This window comes from Solanum verrucosum, unplaced genomic scaffold (genome assembly GCF_900185275.1).
Source record: "Solanum verrucosum unplaced genomic scaffold, falcon-dt-bn FXZP01000278.1, whole genome shotgun sequence".
Lineage (NCBI taxonomy): Eukaryota > Viridiplantae > Streptophyta > Magnoliopsida > Solanales > Solanaceae > Solanum > Solanum verrucosum.
The window spans coordinates 1,139,144-1,155,296 of record NW_026020332.1 but is presented as its reverse complement, the minus strand read 5'-3'; the positions used below and the strand labels follow the sequence as shown (position 1 = coordinate 1,155,296).

The 16,153-nt window shown below is 33.7% G+C and overlaps 2 protein-coding genes across 2 annotated transcripts; both read left to right on the top strand.

Annotated features, from left to right (window-relative positions):
* Positions 1-991: 991 nt before the first annotated feature.
* Positions 992-5,290, top strand: LOC125836355 (ABC transporter B family member 9-like). The gene is made up of 10 exons (XM_049515532.1): positions 992-1,165; positions 1,228-1,449; positions 1,540-1,778; positions 1,888-2,413; positions 2,545-2,818; positions 2,913-3,576; positions 3,656-3,884; positions 3,966-4,232; positions 4,305-4,568; positions 4,646-5,290. The coding sequence occupies exons 1-10, from the start codon at positions 992-994 to the stop codon at positions 5,288-5,290; spliced, it is 3,504 nt and encodes a 1,167-aa protein (XP_049371489.1).
* Positions 5,291-9,651: 4,361 nt separating this feature from the next.
* LOC125836155 (ABC transporter B family member 9-like) lies at positions 9,652-16,142 on the top strand. The gene is made up of 12 exons (XM_049515252.1): positions 9,652-9,887; positions 10,961-11,015; positions 11,750-11,925; positions 12,019-12,240; positions 12,324-12,562; positions 12,676-13,201; positions 13,303-13,576; positions 13,663-14,326; positions 14,424-14,652; positions 14,738-15,004; positions 15,086-15,349; positions 15,436-16,142. The coding sequence occupies exons 1-12, from the start codon at positions 9,660-9,662 to the stop codon at positions 16,078-16,080; spliced, it is 3,789 nt and encodes a 1,262-aa protein (XP_049371209.1). The 5' UTR covers positions 9,652-9,659; the 3' UTR covers positions 16,081-16,142.
* The last annotated feature ends 11 nt before the right edge of the window (positions 16,143-16,153 follow it).

Below are 16,153 nucleotides of genomic sequence, written 5' to 3'. Positions count from 1 at the left end.
AAGTTAGAAAAATCATCAATACTCTATTCTTTCTAAATAAGTCTCGTTTAAACTTTTTCCATGTTCATCAGAAAAATAATAAATAGAAGATATTTTTTACTAAGTTAATAGATATTTTTTGAGAATTGAACATTATTTAGAAGAAATAGTTCTTTAATATAAAGATATTATTGGAAACAATTACTACTCTATCCGTCCTACATTACTTATATATTCCCTTTTTCTTGAACAGGTCCATTAAAAATTATAAATAAAAAGAGTGTTTTACTAATTTATCTTTTAACTCGATCATTTTAGTACACTATATTCATAACCAAGATTAAGGATGGGGAACTTTACAATATTTCAAAAAGAATAATTTAAAGGGAAAACTGAAAAAATGTTAATTAAATGTATTTTTATTTTGTAGATTATAAGTAATTTGAGATATATATTTTTAATGATGTAGATAAGTAAAATGAGACAGGATAAAATAATTATTATCTAAATTTTTTAAAGTAACCGTTATTTTGAGATAAATTTTTTCGTCTAAAGCAACACTTATTTTATTTTCAGGCTGCCATTTACTATGTCTAACTCGCTATTGGATCTGGGATTGCTTCCTTTTTACGTAAGAGTGTTTTTTCTCTGTTCGAAAATAAGTGGTGTTTTAGATAATAAAAAATATATTAATGATGTTCTTTCACTTTTATCCCTTTTTTAAATAAAGAAAATTTTACATAATTAAGATTTAAAGAGTTACATCTTTTTGAAAATTTAAAATATTTAAATTTAATTTAACTTTGAATAGTAGTCAAATTGACTCTAATGAAGCGAAAAAACGACAAGTTAACGAAATGAGTAGCTCATAAATCATAATCTGTCTGGCTCAAGTTTGGCTAACTGGATCAAGGAAGGGTAAAAATAAAGACAGAAGCCTAATTTCGTGTTGTTGTACTATATTGGAATTGAAACAAAATGTGTAAGCTTGCTGCTAAACATTATTACAGGGATGTCATGTTGGATGGTTACTGGAGAGAGACAAGCGATTCGAATTCGAGGACTGTATTTGAAGACAATATTGAGGCAGGATATTGCCTTTTTTGACACAGAAACAACAACTGGACAAGTCATTGGAAGAATGTCTGGAGATACTTTTCTCATTCAAGATGCCTTGGGAGATAAGGTGTTGTTCTGTATCTAACTAATGCTACTACTGCAGTTTACTAATGTGTTCAATGATTGCAGGTTGGGAAGTTCATTCAATATCTCTCGGCATTCGTTGGAGGTTTCATTATCGCCTTCACAAAGGGATGGCTTCTTTCACTAGTCTTGGTTTCTTGTATACCTGCTCTAGTCATTGCTGGGGGAGCCATGGCATCGATCATATCCAAAATGTCAAGTCGCGGACAAATGACTTATGCACAAGCTGGAGATATAGTGGAACAAACAGTTGGAGCAATGAAAACAGTATAGCTTCACAGCAAAATACAAAGTCTTTCTAAATGATTTTGCATTAGACTTTCAAGTTTTAATCTAAATTATAGTAATAAACATTAGGTTGCAGCATTCAATGGAGAGAAGCTGGCAATGATTAAGTACGACAACACATTAAAAATTGCGTATGCTTTTACTGTTCAACAAGGGCTTGTTTCAGGAGTTGGACTCGGCACATTCTTACTTGTTCTTTTATCTACTTATGGACTTGCCATTTGGTATGGTTCTAAGCTGATAATAGAGAAAGGTTATCGTGGTGGAGATGTCATCAATGTTTTCATGGCTATAATGATTGGTGGAATGTAAGTGTAAAATTCTGCAAGTTTAAAGCATCTTAGATTTGTCACATTGGATAGTTAATGTAGGCTAAGAAGTGGAAAACCTTTTGCTTGTTTTCTTGTTGATTTGCAGGTCACTAGGCCAAACAACACCATCATTGAATGCATTTGCAGCAGGACAGGTTGCAGCACTCAAAATCTTTGAGACAATCAGCAGGAAACCATTGATTGACACATCTGACATGAGCGGGGTTGTGTTGGAAGACATCGAGGGTGAAATTGAGCTTAAAGATGTGTATTTTAGGTATCCAGCCAGGCCAGATGTGCAAATCTTTAGTGGATTCTCACTTGTTGTTCCTAGTGGCAAAACGGTAGCTTTGGTCGGGCAAAGTGGAAGTGGGAAGTCCACTATTATTAGTTTACTGGAGAGATTCTATGATCCTGAAGTTGGAGAAGTACTCATAGACGGTGTCAATTTGAAGAAATATCAACTAAAATGGCTAAGGCAGCAGATGGGATTAGTAAGCCAGGAGCCTATCCTGTTTGCGACTACCATAAGGGAGAATATCAGTTATGGTAAGGAAAATGCTACTGAAGAGGAGATTAGTGCAGCTATTGAGCTTGCTAAAGCTGCTAATTTCATTGACAAATTACCCCAGGTAATATTGCCCCCCCCCCCCCCCCCCTTAATATCCATGTCCATAGTTTCAATAAGCTGCTAATAAGCAAAGGACCTAACTGAAATTGTTTATATGGACATTCACTCTTTTCATGTTTTGGGGATCTATAGGGGCTAGACACAATGGTAGGTGAGCATGGAACACAACTATCTGGTGGTCAAAAACAAAGACTGGCAATAGCAAGGGCTATTGTAAAGAACCCAAAAATACTTCTCCTTGATGAAGCTACAAGTGCACTTGATGCTGAATCAGAGCGAATTGTCCAAGAAGCACTCGAGAAAGTCATTGCGAAAAGAACAACTGTGGTTGTTGCTCATCGTCTAACAACCATCAGGAAGGCTGATCTAATAGCTGTACTACATGATGGCAAGCTACTAGAGCAAGGTAATAATTTAAAGATAAAAGAGACATGTTCATCAATCAAGCTTTACTTTTGTGGATAAGAATAAGCATCTTTTTACTCACATAATGAAAACAGGTAATCATGATAAGTTGATGCAAGATCCAAATGGGGCATATTCCCAGCTTATGCGAATGCAGGGAGGTGATGAAGAAGAAAACATGATTATGAAAAATATGGACTCTGACAAGGTAAATATAACCATGAAATTGGAAAACTTGAGCAGGTCATCAAGCCCGCAATTGTCAGCAGTGAAGCAAATAACAAGCCATGAGTCGTCTACACATTCCTTCACACTCAGCTATCCTGTTCGGGAGATGATTGATATTCATGAAGCTAAAATAGGAGATGTGGATAAAAAAAAAGACGATGAGCAAAGTTCAGAGAATCGAAAGAAAATTCCTATTAGGCGGCTTGCTGAACTAAACAAACCCGAGCTTCCATATGTACTACTTGGATCATTGGCTGCAATTATGCATGGCCTAGTAATGCCCTTATTCGGACTCTTGCTCTCAGAAGCAATTAAATCCTTCTTTAATCCTCCACATAAGTTGAGAAATGAATCACAATTCTGGGGACTCATGTACGTGGGCCTCGGTGTAGTAATTTGGCTAGTTATACCTTTCCAGAATTACTTATTTGGAGTTGCAGGGGGGAAATTGATCGAGAGAATCCGTTCTTTGACATTTAAGAAAGTAGTCCATCAAGAAATCAGCTGGTTTGATGACCCTGCAAATTCAAGGTCTGTCAACAAGTGAATAGTCATTAAATTCTCCCTGCAGTTTGACATATGCTAAAACATGGAATTTTATCGAATGCAGCGGTGCATTGTGTGCAAGGTTATCAATTGATGCTTCTACAGTCAGGACCGTTGTGGGTGATGCACTGGCACTTATTGTACAAAACATGGCAACTGCATTAGGCGGCCTTGCGATTGCCTTCACTGCTAATTGGATTCTGTCATTTATAATCCTTGTTGTATTACCCTTAATATGTGCACCAGGACTCTTCCAGACCAAGTTCCACAGAGGCTATACTGCGGATGCTAAGGTTTTCTTTAGTTTTATTTAACAAAATAAACTTTTATAAGGTGGTTGAACTATATTAAGAAGGTTCTGCTCATTTTTTCAGGTGATGCATGAAGAAGCTAGTCAAATAGCAAACGATGCTGTTGGCGGTATTAGAACAGTGGCATCATTCTGTGCAGAAGAAAAATTGATGGACATGTACCAGAAGAAATGTGAAGGTCCAACTAAGAAAGGAGTAAAGATTGGAATCGTTAGTGGAGCAAGTTTAGGTTTTGGTTCTTTTACACTTTATTCTTCACTTGGCTTCTGTTTCTTCATTGGATCTGTCCTTATTGATCATAGATTAGCGACAGTTGACCAAGTTTTTAAGGTAAAAATACATAATTCTCTCTTTCTCTTGCCTGCGTGTCTTAGTTTTTGAAATAGAACTTTAACATTGCAGGTTTTCTTTGCATTGATATTAGCAGCTGTTGGAATTACTCAAAGTACTACAATGGCTCCAAATTTTAACAAAGCTAAAGATTCTATAACTTCTATATTTGACATACTTGATAGAAAACCCATGATTGACTCAAGTTCTGATGTTGGCACCACTCTAGCTGCTGTTCATGGAGATATTGAATTCCGATTTGTGAGTTACAGGTACGCTACTCGCCCAGATGTCCAAATCTTCAAGGATTTATGCCTAATCATCCCTTCTGGAAAGGTATTTTCGTGTACTCCCTCCGCATTTTATCTTATATGAGACTGGCTTCAAATATTATTTTTCGCTTCTCTTTGTAGACTGTAGCTCTAGTGGGAGAGAGTGGTAGCGGGAAATCAACTGTCATTAGCCTAATAGAGAGATTCTATGATCCTGAATCAGGGGAAATATATTTGGATGGTGTGGAAATCAAACAATTCAATCTAAGTTGGCTAAGGCAACAAATGGGACTGGTTAGTCAAGAACCAATACTGTTTAACGAAACAATTCGTGACAACATTGCCTACAGTAGACAGGGGAATGCAACAGAAGAAGAGATCATTGAAGCAGCAAAATCAGCAAATGCACACAACTTTATATCATCATTGCCTCAAGGATATGATACATCGGTTGGGGAAAGAGGGATACAATTATCAGGTGGACAAAAGCAAAGAATAGCTATTGCTAGAGCAATACTGAAGGATCCAAAGATCCTTTTGCTAGACGAGGCAACAAGTGCGTTAGATGCAGAATCAGAACGTATAGTACAAGAGGCGTTGGATCGAGTAATGGTAAATAGGACAACCGTGGTTGTAGCTCATCGCTTAACCACAATCAAAGGAGCAGATATCATTGCTGTTATGAAGAATGGAATCATTGCTGAGAAAGGAAGCCACGCTGTTCTTATGAATATTAAAGATGGAGCTTATGCATCCTTAGTAGCATTGCATATGACTTCAGCCTGAACTTTTTTTCCTACAAGTAAAATATTTTGATTTAAGACCTTCATCTTTTGAGGTTTTCCACCATAAGTTGGTGTAATGTATTAGTTGAATCATATTCATCAGATATGTGGCTTGTATTTGATATTTTACTTTTGATTAATATACTTTTCGCCGGACATGTGTAAGACTACAAGATTAAATGACATTTTGATACATTGACATATTTTTAATTTAAGATTACATGATTTAGAAGTCTTTTTTACTTTTTCAAACTCCATATCAAATTAAATTAAAACAAGATAATCAAAGTAAAACAGAAAAAATATTATTTTACAATGAAGCAGTATTAGATGACAATAATTCAGTGTATCCCATCCCGTCCCGAATACTACCGGACCGGAACAAACCGGAACGAACCGGAACGGTACCGGTACAACCCGTTCCGGTGCCCAGCCTTAGATGACATTACTTCATGTAACGTGTGTATGCCCCTGGTGGCTGGTATATTACCTTAATTTGATGGTATAATATAAAGGGGAAGTGCCCCAAAACATGCAGTGCTATACATATACAATTCATATGTACAAATGGTGTAATTCGATTTTTTTAACCAACCATTAGAATAGAATTGTTAATATACAATCTGTCTACATTTGTATAAACAAAAATACATACTTGTGAATCATTAGAATAAACAAACATTAATAATTCGTTTTTGAAAATTTCAGTTATATACTAGCTATACAAATTAATCGTATTCGTTTTTGCCGTTCAAAACATGAAGTTTCCTTGAAAGAAACGTCTACCTGGCATTGAATATACAAGAATATTGATGAACCAATTTTTTTTCCGTTTAATATTGCTTCAGTGGTATGAGGAAACAATTGTTATGGTGTTTGTATCGTTAAATAACTCTTTTTTGAAAAAATATTTGATTTAAAACGATTAGCTTGAATCATGGGATTATGTGAATCTTCTGTTACCTTATTTAGCGTTCATGTATCCATTTATTAAAAAAAATATTGTATAAATATAAACAAAAAAACGTAACAAATTAAATGCTCCATAGCAAACTAAACTATACCCCTGAAATGTAATTACATAAACTATACCTATAAAACATTATTTCATTAAATCCGTTTGCAATATATGAAAATTTTCCTACTAATTATGTGAAAAGAGTAATTTTGCATAGCTATATATATAGAGTTATCAAAATGGATCGGTACAGTCCAATCTGGTCCAGCGGGTCGGAGACTACAATGGCCTAGTCTAACCCAACCCTTCATCCAGAAGGACCTCCAAAATAATAGCCCAACTCAATCCTAAGATTGTATCGAAAAATTTAGTGAGACAAAATCTTGATTAAGAAAAAAATGTTACATAGCACATTTACTATCATTTGATATCTATGTGACATTGACTTTTCAATCTCGTGTAACAACCTAATATTGAGATTAACAATGTCAGTGAATTACTCTGTCAAATTATCCCTCAAACAAAATATTAGATATTTATTTCACTATTCTTTGGTGAAATGTAATTTACTTTGGCTCCTTTGCTATGCAAGTAACAACATTTTTTTTACTAAAAGACACAATATTATTATATGATAGGACCAACTGGCCTACATAATTAAAAACTAATAAAAAGGAAATATTAAAATTGTTGAGAAAAAAATATTTTCATAAACAAAACTCTCTAAACGACTATATTATGGATTCTATTGTGTGCAAGTAATAACATTGTATTCAACATTGCTGATTTTTTTTTCCAAAGAAAATAACACCTCTTATATATTGAGTCACTTGCTTTATAAGTTGGTTACGTCTTGACATTAAAGTATTAACAATTGACTATCTTATAGAACATGATAATATGATAGTACATTCATATGTAAATAGATTGTTTAAAGAAAGAATTTCCTATATATAATGCCTGTATTTGTATAACCAATATATTTTTTGATGATATTTATTAGGATAAATAAATACATCAATAGTTTCTTTATTCATAATAAGGTCTAAATGATCTTTATTCATATCTTATTGAGGTACTCAATAATAATAGTGTATTAAAAAATTTCACTTTAATTTTCCGAAAGAGGATTTATCCTAAAGGGGAAAAAAAGAGAGGAAAGAAAACGAAAAGAACGTGAACAGAGTGGTTGTCCATCTACACAACATTAATTATCTTTTATAATTATTTCACTTTAATTTTCCAAAAATGTCCTTTTAGATTTAGAATCAAAATAAAAGAGTCATTGATTACGTCACTAATAATTTTGCAAACTGCAAAAAATGTTATTGCCGACATATTAAAATCAGAATTATATATGCCTACGCAAAATTTCCCTTGTCCCAAGTTGTTATAAATAAACAAAAATAATGAAGATAAGAGTAATAGTATAAATCATACACAAAGCTAATGTACTTATGAAGAAAACATATGATATTCAACTGTTTTTATTATATCTGTTTTATTCATTTTAATAATCTGTATAGTGAAATTCTATTATGTTATTTGATATTTTATTGACGATAATTAGTTAAAATTATAAAGTATGTGTAATATATTTGTGGATTACAACATGATGACTTAAATAAAAAGAGGACATATGGTATTGGAGCGTAAAATAATAATTTAAAATAAATTATAAAAGAATAAATAATTAATTAGCAATAAAAATAAACAAATAAAATTACGTATCTATTTTCTTCACCTCACACCAACTTGCGTCACCCCTGACCTTTTGTTCATCTTCCACTTTTTTTTTTATTAGATTTTTTTTTATCCACACATCCAATAAAAATAATATAATTCTTCTTATATTTTTCTTTCAATTTTTCGTGTTTTGTTCTTACAATTTTTTTTCAAACGGATATGATTTTTTTATTTATTTTTGTTCTTTCATGTTTTGTAAGGATGTTTATTGGTGGAAGGTAGAGTAGATAATAAGAAATTATGAATATAAAGTGAAGAAAAAGAAAAAGAAAACATGTTTACCAAAAAAAAAAAAAGAAGCATTTTTCACATTATAAGTCAACAATAATTGTCAAAATGACATATTAATGTTCTATTTAAGTTTTAAAATGAAAAGACGTATTAGAGATATCTAACTAAAAATTGGTTATAACTTCAAGAAGCTATCAAAGAATTCCGTCAATTTTCAAGTGAACTTTTTTAATATAAGCTTATGCCTATATGGGGCGGACCTCACTGGACCACGAAGGCCACATTACGAGTAGCATAATAGATTTCAGAATTAAGATTTGAGTGTTAATTTCGTTTTGACTAATATCAATTAATCCATTTTCATCAATCTAGACCAAATACGGAATATTTATGAATCATTATTTAAACCTAATATACAAAATGTATTCTGTACATAAATATATTTGATACAGTACGGTATACTTCATTTTTTTCTAATTTATTTTATATTTTTATAAAATCAATAATCAATCTAATTATTCGGTATAATTATAAATTCCATATACAAATTTACAATTTTATTAAGATAAATCAACTAATTAATCTACTTTCTTCGACCAATAAATCGATTTACTAAAAAAATCATTGATACCCCCTATTCTTGGTTATTACTCAGTAGAATTCAAGTATTACCTCACAACGCCATCACCACCAACAACAAAAACAACAACAATAATAATAATAACAAGTAAAATTTGTAGAATATAGAACATATATAAACCTTACTCCTATATATACTACGAAAATAAATAGATTATCTAAATTTAACTATCTATACTATATTAAAAACATGAAGATTCTTAATAATGTCGATTTATATGTGGATAATAATGGTACTTAAAATAGAAAAAAAAAGATACTTTCAGTTTTCTTCCATCTCAACTTTTAGGTTATATTTATTGCATTATTAATTAACACAATTACACACAATGCAAATCACATACACTTAATTAGTTTTCATAAATTTCCTTAGGAAGATAAATAGATTATTTCCATAAATTTATAATATTCTACTTACTTAATTTACGAAAAGTTACAAATAATTAGGCTGGTGCTAAGCTTACCACTAAAATTTTGGTGGCAATAGTTATCCTATTGACTATATATATAATAGTCTACATACGTTCAATGTTTCTAGAAGAGATAAAGTAATTATTTTCTCTTTTTCTACAAATAGGAAAAGCTCAAACAGAAGTCAACTAGAATAAGGAAAATAAAAGAAAATACAGCTATAAATACGCTAATATTAAAACCTAATATCAAAAGTATCCTGAAATTTTTAGTTTTACTAACAAACTTTCTTATCTTATAAATAGCTCTTTTTTCTTCTTCTCCTCTTCTTGATTTTCTTTAAAACCCTAAGGGATATATCATATTAATCTTTTTTTTTTTGAAGATGGAGGATAATAATAATGGAGAAAAAAAAGGAGATGAAGATCAAAAAGTGTCATTCTACAAATTATTTTCTTTTGCAGATAAATTTGATGTTGCCCTAATGATAATTGGAACAATTGGAGCTATTGGCAATGGATTAACTCAACCTTTAATGACACTTATTTTTGGCCAGCTTGTTAATTCTTTTGGTTCTTCAAATTCTGATGAAGTTGTACATAAAATCTCAAAGGTATGTATTTAATTTGATTATGTTCTTGTTTGTATTAATTATCTTGATTAATTTCTTGGTTTCATGCAATTAAATTGAAGTTGTAACGTTTAAATTACGATTACATTAACTTAAAACTTGCCTTTTAAGGTCTCGTTCTACAACAACAAGAAAGATACTAATAAACAGTTTTAATTTGGGGGGGGGGGGGGAGGGGGTTGGTGTATGGAAAAGCATGAAAGTCTGGTTTTAATTATATATACTGATGGTGTAATTATTTTTTAATTAAACGAGTGTTATAGCGATAAATATTCAAGAAATTAGTTTTCAATACTATAATCATGTTGGATAGAGTTATTATAACTAAATGGACAATCAATTTAATATCATGACCGTATTTATAATCAAGAACTGATTCTGTACTAATTACTATTGTAATCACCACATCTTAAATTATATTTTGAAGTTTTTTTCTTTGTGTATTTTAAAAGTTTCATTGTTTAATAATATTGAAAGTGTTACCAACAAAGAATGCACACTGCACCTTAATTAGAGGTCTTGGGTTTGAGCCTTCGAATAGAATTTACCTTATGCAAATCTAGGTTAGTCGGACTCCAATACGTGTACTCATAATATAAAAATAATTTTACGCTTTTGTTTTCCTTTGTTTTTTTCCGCGAAGAACAATTAAGCATCCTTAATGGTGCCACTCATCTATTTGAATTTTATCTTTTCTATAATAAGTTAAGAAGTGTCAATTTGAATTATTGGAAATAGCAATAGGAATTTACTTTTTTTTTTCTGTGGCAAACATAATTATGATTTTCTCATATAGAATTCCTTTTGATTTATGCTATCTAATGCAATATAAAGCTTAATTCAAATTTTTTATATTACAAATCCCACTATAAAAGTGGGAAAGAATAAAAGTATATACTAATGTGAACTCTAATTTTTTTGTGTTACAGTCTAATCAACTTTATAATTTACTGTTCTTAAGTGGTCTCATAATAAACAACATTTGACTAAACTTTGTTACTTTTTCTTCTTTAATTAGTTTTTTTTTAATTTTTTTTTGGAATTTTTGATTTCAGGTTTCTATTGACTATGTCTACCTCGCTATTGGAGCTGGCGTTGCATCCCTTTTACGTAAGTATACACTCATCTGTATTTTCTTATTTCGAAATGTTTTGATATGTTTTACTTGAATCGAAGCTTCTTTGTATTGTTTTTCTACACCAACATGAGTATAATTGGTGAATCAAGGATATGAAAATTTTTATAAATACTTTTGACGTAAAAATATTATAAGTTACTTTAGCTAAATACGTGTGATAGTCATATAGAGGTTCCCATTTAATTTGTGGGGTACGTTAGAATCGGTGCCTTTGCGTGCTTGTTTTATTAAAGTCAAAAGTAGTAAAAACACATTTTTTTTCAATCAATTACTAACCCCACCATGTTTAGGAAAGTCTACGTTAATAAAATTCCAAAGAAAAAGGTAATTTTATGGTAATCACTTTGGGGCTCGACTAATTTGATGATCTTTCCTCCCCGGAATAGAAGTGTGCTATTCTGACGAAGGTTTAATGTCATCAAGTACCTCAAGCTCTAATGAAAATTTTATTGGGAATGTAGCGTAGTAAGGGGTTTCATTGGAAAATTATGCTATCTATAAGGTCCTAGTAATTTTATTTTAAATTTTGAATTCTTCTGATAAAAATTCTGACTCTACTATAACACGACTCTAATCTAAGGATCAAGAATGATGTGTAAAATGAACCATAACATAACAGTAGTAAATTTGAGTTTTTGAACTATGGTAGTAATGGAAAGAACCTATGCATTCAATATTGAAAATTTTCCCCTTTGTAACATTGCAGAAATGTCATGTTGGATGGTTACTGGAGAGAGACAAGCGACTCGAATTCGAGGACTATATTTGAAGACAATATTGAGGCAGGACATTGCCTTTTTTGACACTGAAACAACAACAGGAGAAGTCATTGGAAGAATGTCTGGAGATACTATTCTCATTCAAGATGCCTTGGGTGAAAAGGTGCTCGTAAATGCTACTGCAAATTGAATAATGTTTTAGTTTTCGTTATTTCTTGTAAAATAATCATAACAAACTTAAGTTGAATGATTCCAGGTTGGGAAGTTCATTCAATTCATCTCAACATTTGTTGGAGGGTTCATAGTCGCGTTCTTTAAGGGATGGCTTCTGTCGATAGTCTTGGTGTCTTGCATACCTGCTCTTGTCATTGCTGGAGGAGCTATGGCATTGATCATGTCCAAAATGTCAAGTCGTGGACAAGTTGCCTATGCACAAGCTGGAAATGTAGTAGAGCAGACAATAGGAGCAATCAGAACGGTAAAAAGCCTGATCCAAATAGTTCTACATGTATAATTTTTTATTAGACTTGCAATTTTAATCTGAAATCTGGATGACTTCAGGTTTCAGCATTCACTGGAGAGAAGCTGGCGATAGATAAGTATGACAGCAAACTGAAAATTGCCTGTGCTTCTACTGTCCAACAAGGGCTTGTTTCAGGCGTTGGACTTGGCACGGTCTTGCTCATTGTTTTTTCTACTTATGGACTTGCCGTTTGGTATGGTTCCAAGCTGATAATAGAGAGAGGTTATAATGGTGGAGATGTTATCAATGTTATTATGGCTATAATGACTGGTGGAATGTAAGCATATAATTCTCTGTTTAAAGAAGGATCTTTGATATGTTGTATTGGAAAATTGGTGTAGGCTACAGAGTACTGAAACACTTTTGCTTGTTCTCTTTATCAATATGCAGGTCTCTAGGCCAAACAACGCCATCTTTGAACGCGTTTGCAGCAGGACAGGCTGCAGCATACAAAATGTTTGAGACAATCAACCGGAAGCCTCTGATTGACACATCGGACACAAACGGGGTTGTGTTGGAAAACATCAAGGGTGAAATTGAACTTAAAGATGTGTACTTTAGGTATCCAGCCAGGCCAGATGTGCAGATCTTTAGTGGATTCTCACTTATCGTTCCTAATGGCAAAACTGTAGCTTTGGTTGGGCAAAGTGGAAGTGGGAAGTCCACAGTTATCAGTTTACTGGAGAGATTCTATGATCCTGAGGCTGGAGAAGTATTAATAGATGGTGTCAATTTGAAGAAATTTCAACTCAAATGGCTAAGGCAACAGATGGGATTGGTAAGTCAGGAACCTATCCTGTTTGCGACAACCATAAAAGAGAATATCAGTTATGGTAAAGAAAATGCTACTGAAGATGAGATTAAGACAGCTATTGAGCTTGCTAATGCTGCTAAGTTCCTCGATAAACTTCCTCAGGTAATATAGGATTTTCCCTTTATTCCATGTTCACACCTACAATTGGCTGTTAAATTGGCAAACGAATGGGAGTTTCATCATTTTCATTGCTGATTCTGTAGGGGCTAGACACTATGGTAGGTGAGCATGGAACACAACTATCTGGTGGACAAAAGCAAAGACTGGCAATAGCAAGGGCTATCTTAAAGAACCCAAGAATACTCCTCCTTGATGAAGCTACAAGTGCACTTGATGCTGAATCAGAGCGAATCGTGCAAGAAGCACTCGAAAAAGTCATGGCCAATAGAACGACCGTTGTTGTTGCTCATCGTCTAACGACCATTAGAAATGCTGATCTTATAGCGGTGGTGAATACTGGAAAACTAATAGAAAAAGGTAAAATTTCTAAAGAACTTTTATCAGGCTTTACTCTAGTTGTATAACTAAACTAAATTCATTCTTTTCCCTCATTATGAAAATAGGAACACATACTGAGTTGATACAAGATCCAAATGGGGCATATTCCCAGCTTGTGCGAATGCAGGGAGGGAATAGAGAAGAAGAAAACATGAAAAATATGGACCTTGAGAAGGTGGATTTAACCACGGATTTGGATAATAACCTGAGCAGGTCATCAAGCCAGCGATTGTCAGCAATGAGGCGATCAACAAGCCAGGGATCATCTAGACATTCTTTCACACTCAACTATACTGTTCCTGGGCTAATTGGTATTCACGAAGCAGAAATAGGAGATGAGGACAAGCAAAAAGAATATAAGGGAAGCTTACAGAAACGAAAGAAAGTTTCCATTAGGCGGCTTGCTGGACTAAACAAACCTGAGCTTCCATATCTGTTACTTGGATCACTGGCTGCAATCATACATGGTCTTATTTTCCCGTTATTTGGACTCTTACTATCGACAGCTATTAAAATATTCTTTTACCCACCACAAAAGCTGCGAAGTGAATCAAGATTCTGGGCACTCATGTATTTTGGCCTCGGTGTGGTAACTTTGCTAGTTGTACCTTTCCAGAACTACTTATTTGGAGTTGCAGGGGGGAAATTGATCGAGAGAATTCGTTCTTTGACATTTAAGAAAGTAGTCCACCAAGAAATCAGCTGGTTCGATGATCCAGCACATTCAAGGTTAGTAACAAATCAAATCCTGCCTTCTCCCCCCCCTCTATCTTAAATACTTAACAGAGTGTTATAAGCTAAAAATGTGAAATTTTCTTGAATGCAGTGGTGCAATTGGTGCAAGGTTATCAACTGATGCTTCCACAGTCAGGACCCTTATGGGTGATGCACTGGCACTTATTGTACAGAACATAGCAACTGTAGTAGCCGGCCTCGTGATAGCCTTCACTGCCAATTGGATTTTAGCACTTATAATCCTTCTCGTGATGCCTTTAATTGGTGTGCAAGGATTCCTCCAGACCAAGATGTACAAAGGCTTTAGTGCTGATGCAAAGGTATTCCGTCTTTTCTTATCTTTGAAAAATAAATTACATTAAAGTGTGCTTGATTTAACTTAAAAATGGATTCTCATTTTTCTAGGTGATGTATGAAGAAGCTAGTCAAATAGCAAACGATGCTGTCGGGAGTATAAGAACAGTGGCATCATTCTGTGCAGAGGAGAAAGTGATGGACATGTACCAAAAGAAATGTGAAGGTCCAATGAAGCAAGGAGTGAAGATTGGAATTGTTAGTGGAGCAAGCTTAGGCTTTGGTTCTTTTATACTGTATTGTACAAATGCCTTCTGTTTCTACATAGGATCCGTCCTTATTCAGCATGGATTGGCATCATTTGGCCAAGTTTTTAAGGTAAAGTCTCTCAGATTTATCTTCCTTTTCAGCTCTCGTGTATCGTTATTAATTTTCTGAAAGAAATTTTTAATGTTGCAGGTTTTCTTTGCATTGACTCTATCAGCTGTTGGGGTTACACAAAGCACAGGAATGGCTCCAGATGCTAGCAAAGCCAAGGATTCTATAGCCTCTATATTTGACATTCTTGACAGAAAACCCGAGATTGACTCAAGTTCTGATGTTGGTACTACTCTAGCTGCTGTTCGCGGAGATATTGAATTCAAACATGTGAGTTACAGGTATGCAACTCGCCCGGATGTCCAAATCTTCAAGGATTTATGCCTAACTATCCCTTCTGGAAAGGTATTTTCGAGTACTCCCTCTACATTATAGCGTACTTTCATCTTTTACTCAATTGGCTTAAAAAAAAAATTCGGTTCTCTTTGTAGACTGTTGCTCTAGTGGGAGAGAGTGGAAGCGGTAAATCAACTGTCATTAGCCTAATAGAGAGGTTCTACAATCCTGAATCAGGATCGATATATTTGGATGGTGTGGAAATCCAACAATTCAAGCTAAGTTGGCTAAGACAACAAATGGGCCTGGTTAGTCAAGAACCAGTACTGTTTAACGAAACAATTCGTGACAACATTGCCTACAGCAGACAAGGGCATGCAACAGAAGAAGAGATCATTGAAGCAGCAAAATCAGCAAATGCACACAACTTTATATCTTCATTGCCTCAAGGATATGATACATCGGTTGGGGAAAGAGGAATACAATTATCAGGTGGACAAAAGCAAAGAATAGCTATTGCAAGAGCTATACTGAAGGATCCAAAGATTCTTTTGCTAGACGAGGCAACAAGTGCTTTAGATGCAGAATCAGAACGTATAGTTCAAGAAGCATTGGATCGAGTAATGGTAAATAGGACGACTGTGGTTGTAGCTCATCGCTTAACCACAATCAAAGGAGCTGATGTCATTGCTGTTGTGAAGAATGGAGTCATTGCTGAGGAAGGAAAGCATGATGCTCTTATGAACATAAAAGATGGAGTTTATGCATCCTTAGTAGCATTGCATATGACTTCAGCCTGATTACTGCTTCATCTTGTGACCAAAAAATAGATTAGGTTTATTTTTGTCTTCCTTTTTTTTCCTTATCATATAT

Coding starts and splice junctions, on each gene's coding strand:
- LOC125836155 (XM_049515252.1), top strand. CDS start 9,660: ATGGAGGATAATAATAATGGAGAAAAAAAAGGAGATGAAGATCAAAAA. Junction 12,563..12,675: donor GCTATAATGACTGGTGGAAT/GTAAGCATATAA, acceptor ATCAATATGCAG/GTCTCTAGGCCAAACAACGC. Junction 14,653..14,737: donor GCTTTAGTGCTGATGCAAAG/GTATTCCGTCTT, acceptor TCATTTTTCTAG/GTGATGTATGAAGAAGCTAG.
- LOC125836355 (XM_049515532.1), top strand. CDS start 992: ATGTCATGTTGGATGGTTACTGGAGAGAGACAAGCGATTCGAATTCGA. Junction 1,166..1,227: donor AAGATGCCTTGGGAGATAAG/GTGTTGTTCTGT, acceptor CAATGATTGCAG/GTTGGGAAGTTCATTCAATA. Junction 1,450..1,539: donor CAGTTGGAGCAATGAAAACA/GTATAGCTTCAC, acceptor AATAAACATTAG/GTTGCAGCATTCAATGGAGA.